The 8,877-nt window shown below is 43.3% G+C and overlaps 1 protein-coding gene across 1 annotated transcript; it reads left to right on the top strand.

The window, feature by feature from the left end:
- Window positions 1-4,632: 4,632 nt before the first annotated feature.
- Window positions 4,633-8,581, top strand: LOC119721727 (proline-rich receptor-like protein kinase PERK2). The gene is made up of 2 exons (XM_038191693.1): window positions 4,633-5,175; window positions 5,416-8,581. Exons 1-2 carry the CDS (start codon window positions 5,126-5,128, stop codon window positions 7,181-7,183), a joined length of 1,818 nt encoding a protein of 605 aa, XP_038047621.1. The 5' UTR covers window positions 4,633-5,125; the 3' UTR covers window positions 7,184-8,581.
- Window positions 8,582-8,877: the final 296 nt, after the last annotated feature.

The following is an 8,877-nucleotide window of genomic DNA, read 5'->3' as shown; positions in this document are numbered from 1 at the left end:
ATCAACATCGATCAGGCCATGGTACTCATTTGGAGGGTGATAGAAGGGGCACTCGGAGATGATGTGGTCAGCAGTCTGCTGCTCCGCTCCACATTCACAAGCTGGGCTCTGGGATAGGCCCCACCACATGTCCGCATTGACACGCCCGACTCCGGTGCGAAGCCTGTTGAGTTTAACCCATGCCTGGGCAACTTCTATCTATGTAGACGGTTAGGAGATGACTGCCACTCCTGTGTCCACATCCTAGCTGTCCAGTGGGCCTTTGACTCAGTGGGTTGGATAGTTCACAGTAGATCCTTTCCAAGGGGCATCAGGATTTGAGACTGGGTTGTGTATGTTCCCTGCTGATGGTTTGCCGGAGGAGGTGATCTGGACCATGGCTCGTTGGGCCAGTGCCATGCTTGCTGCCTGCCTAAGGAGCTCAGCTGGTAGGATGCCTGCAAGCACAGGGAGCTGCTCAACTGGTGTAGGTAGTAAGCATCCAGTGATTGTACGCAGGGTGCAGTTAAGGCTCACATCTACCAGGCTGGTGTGTCTGCTCCTACTCCATGCTGGTGCGCAATACTCGCCAGCGCGTACATGAGTGCCAGGGCGGAGGTGCGGAGTGTTGATGGACTTGCTCCCCATCTTGTGCCCACGAGTTTACGGATGAGAGCGCTGCGTGCCATGACCTTGTCTCGGAGTCCAGCAAGATGTTGGTGGTAGAAGCGTGTCCTATAGAGCTTGACACCAAGATATGTGGTTGTTATCTGGAAGTCCAAGCGCCTCTTGTTGATGCACACATCCAGCTCACGTTTGGCTTCCTTGTTGTTCAGATGGAAGGCTGTAGAGAGTCTTACCCTCACTCAGCTTCACTCGCCACTGTCTCAGGCATAGGGCCAAGGTGCTCATGTCCTGGCTCAGGGTGCATGCAATCATCTTCCGCTCTCTGTGTGTTGTCAAGATGGCCAGGTGGTCGGCATATCCATACTTCATGGAGATTGTATCAGGGAGGTCATGAATGTACACGTTGAACAGCATTGGAGCCAGGACAGATCCCTGTGGAACACCATTTTTTAGCCTTTTTGAGTTTTGTTGCCCATCGCAATCAAGATAAAGAACGAAAAAAAAAAAACATGAACAAGTGTGATCAACTAAAAACTGAACAATAACGAGCAACATTTGATACATATAATTTTCTCCCAAAAGTCATTGATTAACCCCCAGAAAATTGAACAGAAAATGAAAGATGATGAAATAATTATAGGCTTCAATTTGATGCATGTCCTGAACACCTCAGACAGCTCAGAGAGTTGTGAGTATTTTAGATATTTTTTGGAAGTGCGCATAATTACCGCTAAGGTCTATGGCAGTCTATTTTGGTCTGGACCCCTAGTATCTATACAAAATATGTCACGTGACTAATTACGAATTCCTCCTTTTTCCGAAACTATAATTTGCTGAATACATTCAGCAAACTTCGGACAATCTCGGATAACGCTGGTATTATAACTTGTATAACATGGGTTATATTTACCCACCTTGCTAAAAATCTAAAAGAGTGAGTTTGTATAATAAATATTATTTACTTGGGTTTAGAAACTTGAAATTCAATGATGATTTTGTGCATCAAGTATACACTCGGATTGTACGAGGGACGAGCTTGCTGCGCCATGTATATTTTGAGGTTTTGCAGAATGGAATAAATTACCACCAGAAATAGGCCTACATCAAGCATCGAGCATTGGAATCTTCAAGTCAAAAATTCTGTCTCTAAACATAGATGACATCATCAGGGGGGCCCACTTCATGTAAATATCTGCTCAGTCACCTTGCACCTGCATTACATCCCTACTGAGGAGACGGTTTTATAAAGCTGCAGTCCATCATTTGCAGCTATCCAAAAAGTGACTGACTGAATTATTGTTGAAAAACATACTTGGTTGAAAGATGGTAAGGGAACTAAGCTCCCTGTGAAATTATTCTTTCTGCATCATTGCAGTGATGAAGCCAATTGGAAACGAAGCCGTGCTTTGAAAAAGGGCCGTCCATGTTGTCATTTTTATTTTTAGCCTACGTTTACGCGCGCATGCGCTAAGCTAATAAAAGCAAGTGACGTATGCTGGCACGCAAATAATACGCGCGCGTGATGCTCCGCGTTTTGCGAATTCTTCTTGTACACAACAAGCGCAAGGGCGCCCTATGCATGCGCGCGTTCGATCGAGCGCGTCGGCGATGTCGGCTGTACCATTGTAGTCGAAGGGGGGTTCATTAGCGTTGAATATAATATTAAAATACTATTCTTACAGTCTGTAAAATAATACTGTAAAATAATAACGCTTTTGTAACATTCAGTGCAAAACTGGTCCTAGAGCTTGTATTTTAGAGGGTTTCTTCACCAAAATGCTTTTTGTTTTCAATTTTTTTTTATCTGGCACATTGTTATCGCCCTATAGAAAATGGTATCTTTTAGCCGCATCACTCGAATGACATAAACATCCGCCGATTCCAAGTTGTCAACAGAATGCGCATAATGTTCATGTGGATCTTGTGTGTACGTTGGTGAGCTCTCAATTCATGCAATTGATCGAAAAAAGAGACTTGATAATTCGCAGTTTTTTTCGCATCAGTGCTACGAATTGGTGCCTGGAATTTCGTCAACAGTTCTTCATCTGGTGAGTAGGCTTACTCATTGAAACATTTTGAGACTTCCAAATAAAACGTAATTAGGGCCTAGGCCTATGTCATTTGCTGCTTGTGCTTGTTGATGTACCCTAACGTGGCGCGGCCCCTAACGTTGCGCACTTTGATTTTTTGCCCGCCTAGCTAGAGCAAAACTTTAACTGACAGTAAATTCATCCCCAAAAAAGAATAGATGGCGCAGATTAGATGTTTACCCCGAAGAATGTTGCCAAACCTGAAATAGGCCTACAGTCAGCAAAATATTTGTTATAGGCCTACTTTTAATATAAAAAGTTATAATATAATAATGCTTGCTATTTAACCTTTAACCTTTAAAAAAATGTTGGTGTCATGAAGTTTAATCCGAAATTCAAAAACAGTGGCATCTGGAAATTGTGCACAAAATTGGCTGAGTGTTCCCTAACGTGGCGCACTTGACAGCTTGAATAGCACTGAATAGCCTAAATCTCGGAAAATTCCAAATTAACATTTGTTAATTTCTGTAAAGTTGATGCCTAAACCATTATACTAGGCCTAATCTGTACTTACATACCTAACGAGATGTTTGTCAGAAAGTTATTTTTTTATTTTGGGGACATTTTCTAATTCAAAGGGTTCACTGTGTGTTTCTACTTTGTTACGGGAGATAAAATCGTGATGTATGAACGGGAGTGTTAAAAACGTGATGAAATTTCAGTTAAAACCTTTGCTCTAGCTAGGCGAAAAATCAAAGTGCGCCACATTAGGCCTGGGGGGCCGCGCCACATTAGGTTACATCAACACGATGAACAATACAACATTGCTGATGAATGACAGTCAGACAGTGACAGACACAACTGAGAGCACAAACTAACGTTTAACTGTACGTTAATGTATGCAGCCATTATCCTTGTGTAACATTCCTTTCTTTTTCAGATTTATTCATGTTTAATAAATTCAGCATAACGTAGGCCTAGTAATATTAATTGTAGGTGTTAAGCGCGCAATTTGTTGCGCGGGCTCAGTTTCCATGCTGCCAATTGCACACGCAAATTTAACCTTGCGCAACACGCACAACTCTATCGGGATCGGGAATGGCTGAGCAAATCACGAAGCCAGGCTGCATACGTCATCGGTCATGGCCTAGGCTACTATGTGGAGTTAACTTCGAGTTGTTTCTTGAGTTTTGCGACTCAAAATTAACATTGTAATGTAGGCATGTATCATGTGTATTATAGGCCCAGGATTGTCTTTCTTGGTCGCCGAACAGAAACAAAACTTTTCCAAAGCAATAGGTCTAGTTTTTATTCGTGCTCTGGCCAAACATGCAATTTTATAATACACACAAACACACCCCCCCCCCCAAAAAAAATTATGAAATAATCAGACAAACCAAATATTAACAATACTTCCTCTATTACCACATATATTCAGGAGAGTGCAGGATGCTATTAAAATATTTAAAACGTAGGCCTAGTTATATTTTCTCATGGCAGATTTCTGGAGGAATTGAAGTTGGCCTAATCATGCCAAATTTACGCAAGGTTATCAAATTGCGATAGCCTCTGCGCAAATTGTATTTTGTGTGCACAATGTTTTTGATTGTGCAAAGAAAGTTGCGTGCTTCCTAAGTTTTTGCACAAGCTTAAAGGCAATTAGTGCAATTTAAAATTAGGGACATCAATAAATGTGTGAGGGCGCTGTTCAGCCTGTTCATTGGATGAGCCATTAAATTTAACTCTTTTTTTAGCACATTCTTAATCTTATCTTACTCTTATCTTACTGTTTGATTTACATTAGACTAGGCCTATCCAAAAGTATCAGAATTTTTGCAATCATGGTTGGGCCCAAAAAAATATAGTTCTGCTTCAGGTTACATGGCATTTGAAAATAGGGGAGGGGGCAATTTTTTGTGTACGATCATATGGAGGCGTCTGCGTGTAGTCAAGGTATGGTTTGGGTGGTTTTTTTTTTTCCTTTCCCAAAGATAATATTAGGGTAGGTAGGGAAATCAGAAGCAGATTTTTTTTTGGGGGGGGGGCCTTGCTGTCTGCCTTTTATTGGGCATGAAGAAGAGTTGAAGCAAATGTGACTTTTAAGAATTTCAGTATTAATCTAAAAAGGTGTACGAAACCTATGAAGAGAATTCAGAAAAAGACCCCAAAAAGGGGGGAAACTTTAACCGAAACAGCTAAAAATAAAATACCTTAAGTTAGGCCTAGTATCACTACATCATACGTGCACGCTTCTAAAGGCGCATTTCATGAATTGCAACACAGTACATGTAGGCCTATGTTTTTCACCCTCAAATGGTATGGTGGGTCCATGGATCTGTATATCATTGGACGTGTAAACTTGTACCTTGAAACATTTGAGGGCAACTGTTCCATCATCCATTGATATTAAGACTAATCATGAGATTTTTTTTTACACTAGTGTCGTTTTTAGGCCTTACCGTCATTCCTTTGAAAAGGTTAACTTGAAGATGCCTAGAAGACTGAGAAAGACACTCCGTGCAGTATTCTACCGCAAAAAGTAAGTGGACAGACATTTGACAATGAATTGTTTGTTTAATGTTTGTAAGGTTCAAAGCCTGAGTGGACCTTGTGGATGGATACATTTTTCTGTCATAGAATTATTCAACAATTTCCTCTACTGAAAATAATGCAGTGAACTCTAAAAATATTTACATTGAACAAGTCTCAATTCTAAATCAATCTAAAATAATTGACAGTTTAAACTATTTCACATTTCTTTCTTTGATGTCATTGATAGGGAGAAAAGATGTGCAGCCCCTGGGTCATCAGCAGCACCTGGGTCTACAGCAGCCCCTGGGCCATCAGCAGCCCCTGTGTCTTCAACAGCCCCTGGGCCATCAGCCCCTGGGTCATCAGCAGTCCCTGGGTCTTCAGCCCCTGGATCATCAACAGCCTCTGGGCCATCAGCCCCTGGGTCATCAGCAGTCCCTGGGTCTTCAGCCCCTGGATCATCAACAGCCTCTGGGCCATCAGCCCCTGTGACTTCAACAGCCCCTGGGCCATCAGCAGCCCCTGTGTCTTCAACAGCCTCTGGGCCATCAGCCCCTGGGTCATCAGCAGTCCCTGGGCCATCAGCCCCTGGATCATCAACAGCCCCTGGGTCTTCAGCATCCCCTGGGCTATCAGCAGCCCCTGGGTCTTCAGCATCCCCTGGGCCATCAGCAGCCCCTGGATCATCAGCAGCCCCTGGGTCATCAGCAGTCCCTGAGTCTTTAGCAGCCCCTGGGTCATCATCAGTCCCTGAGTCTTTAGCAGCCCCTGGGTCATCAGCAGCCCCTGGGCTACAAGTATCCCCTTCATCACCAGCATCCCTTGGGTCACCAGCAGCCCCTGGAACACCAGTATCCCGTCCGTCTATGGTAGCCCCTGAGTTACCAGTATCCCCTTCATCACTGGCATCCTGTGGGTCTCCATTAGCAACTCCATCACTGGCAGTCCCATCACAAGCATCCTCTTCATCACCAGAAGCCACTCATGGATTGGCAGCCACTCCATCACAGAAAGCCCTTCCTACTGGTACACTGGCAGCCCCTTTGTCACAGACAGCCCCACCGTCACAGGCAAGCCCGCCATCACCAGCGGCCGCTCAGTCACCTCCCGCCCCTCCGTCACCGGCAGCACCTCTGTCGCCAGCAGTGCCTCTCTCATCAGGAGATGCTCCCAAGCCCGTCATGCCGGAGATTGTCTACCATCCTCATCTTGGCTGCAGGATGTATAGCCGCAGAGATATCAAGCCTGCTGTGGTCGGCCGCTTTGGACAATCCCGTGGAATGGTGGGCGAGGGAGCATTTGCTCAGGTGACTGCAGTACGTTTACCTGATAACACTGTAGCTGCAGCCAAGGTTCTGCAGGCACATGATTCGGAGGGACCACTCTGGCAAGAGATAATAGCTGTGGCAGCCGTGGGAGAGCATCCCTCATTCCCCATGCTACATGGTGTGGTGGAGCAGAAGCCCCTCCGGACGATGCTGTATGAGTTTGTTGGCGATAAGAACACCTTGTCTGTCACAACGCTACAGGACGCCCTGGACTGGACTGGTACTCCATCTGCGCTCTCCCGTAAGACCTGGCTGCGTATTGTGCGGAATGTGTGTGAGGGCTTGCTTCACATGCATAACGTCGATTATATCCACTGCGACATCAAAGCAGACAACATCTTGCTGTTTGATGTCAATGATGGGAAAAAGACCAGACGGTATGCCAAGATCATTGATCTTGGCAATGCTTGTCTTGAAGTTGCCGGTCCCTGGCTCCGTATCCCAGAGCGTCTGATCAATCAGATGTACCTGGAGTGTCCCCAGATGGCTCCAGAGGTTATGGAGGGGGACTCGCCCTTCAACAAGCCGGCCGAAGTCTACGCGCTGGGCGACCTGCTAATTAAGATCGGAAAGGCAGCTGGGATTCGACGACTGCGACGTGTTGGCAAAAAATGCCAGCACGCCGACTTCAGAAAGCGGCCCACAATGGCAGGAATATGTAAGAAGATGTCCAAACACTGGAAGTAAACATTTGAATGTAGGGTGAGGACTTGGAAACATGATACTGGTAGTTAAAGCAACCTTCCTAGAACAGCTCAGTGTCTGTGCCTCGAGAGTACCTTGCCCTTTCCAGTGTTTGTGCTCATCATGCAGCTTGCGAGTTTGGTGAAAAACATTAGCTAATTTAATGCTCAAATGTGGTCACACTACTCAACAAAGTTCAAATGTATCAGTGTCTGTTGCCAATGACCACATCTCGTTTTACCAAACTGTCCCTAGCGAGTACATTTCTTACATTAATCCGTCCATTAGAACATCCGGCCCAGTCATTGTTTCAAGAGCCCATCCTTGCCTTTCTAGTTGCAGGTCTATTTGAACAGTTTGCAGTGTCTTCTTGTCTGATACACATCCAGTAGGAAGAAAAAGCTCCATAACAGTTGCCACCATGAAACAAACTCCCAACAAGCAGCAAAATCCCAACAAGTAGCAAAATCCCAACAAGAAGCAAAATCCGGAAAGCAATATACTCCAATAAAAATTCCCTTCCTTTCATAAATTTATCAATGAGCAGTTTTAGAGTTGGCCAGTGAAGTAAACAACTCAAATTTAAAAACATTTTTGGGACATCAGATAAGAAATCTGTCATATCATCAAACATGCTTAGCTGAAGATCCATATCCTATGCCATAAAATAGTCCATCCTAAGTGGAAAAATTGAATAAAGCACCCAATTGTGTGATATTTTTTTAATAGGAGAGGAGAAAAGCAACAATGATAACAGGCACAATTTCTTTTAACATTAAAATGCTGCAACTTATATTTAGCAACCCACGTATTTCATTTGTGTTATATCTCATCACTAACTTTGTCGCTGAGGTTTGCAAAAGTAATTTTGGTACATCTGTCACAAAAGAATCCAATGGATGTATAATAAAAAAAAAATGTAAGTTAATCATCAGCAATTTCGCAGAAAAAAAGTCCAAAAAGATGCAGTAGTAGCTTGCAACTTAACTCGCATGCAATCATTTCGAAGTGGTACATCACGCTTCCATTTGTTGTTTTTAAGCTCTGGCAGGAGCTTCTACCTGTCAGTCGGTTGGTCTGTCCCTGGAAACTTGACCAAAAACGGGCTCATAAGTTTCCCATAAAACATAACTACCAATTGACCAGAAATTGACCAAATGCAATGCCGTCGTCAGTAAATGCACTCTTGGCGAAAGTTTTTCGGCATTCTGGAACCGGGCCAGAGCTTATTGTGCACTCACGCTTGTTTAATTAGAATGGATAAAATATGAAAACTTTATTAAAACTGGAAATTAAATTTTTTTGAAGCCCTTTTGGCTCTGCAAATTGTGTCGGATATATTTGACTTTTTATAAGTAACAGGTGAGTTTGAAATAAAAAAATAAATAAAAAGTATCTGCATGTCTGATCAGTGTTATTATTTACCAGTGTTCTGTTTCTGTTGACCATTAGCGATTTGGTTTTTCTATAATTAAAAGTATAACTTTGATTTTTCCCATGTAGCATTCAATCCCTCCTCCCCATGTTTTGTTAGTTTGTTTGTTTTGGGGTTTATTTGTTAGTGTCACTTGTTTATGAACACATAAAAGACACATTTTTATTCCAGATTCTGCGATAAAAACATTTTGCTTTATTTTGCTGAAATTATACACCACTAAAAAAGAAGCCACGTAAACAAAAAGAAACCTTCGAAATAT

The sequence above is a fragment of the Patiria miniata genome, unplaced genomic scaffold (genome assembly GCF_015706575.1).
Source record: "Patiria miniata isolate m_02_andy unplaced genomic scaffold, ASM1570657v1 HiC_scaffold_14, whole genome shotgun sequence".
Lineage (NCBI taxonomy): Eukaryota > Metazoa > Echinodermata > Asteroidea > Valvatida > Asterinidae > Patiria > Patiria miniata.
Note: the sequence above shows the minus strand (reverse complement) of the source record. Positions and strands in the feature narration are given on the sequence as shown.

Bases quoted from the DNA above. Each gene is read 5' to 3' on its own strand.
- LOC119721727 (XM_038191693.1), top strand. From the start codon at position 5,126: ATGCCTAGAAGACTGAGAAAGACACTCCGTGCAGTATTCTACCGCAAA. The intron at 5,176-5,415 runs GTAAGTGGACAG...TGTCATTGATAG, and splicing joins GCAGTATTCTACCGCAAAAA to GGAGAAAAGATGTGCAGCCC.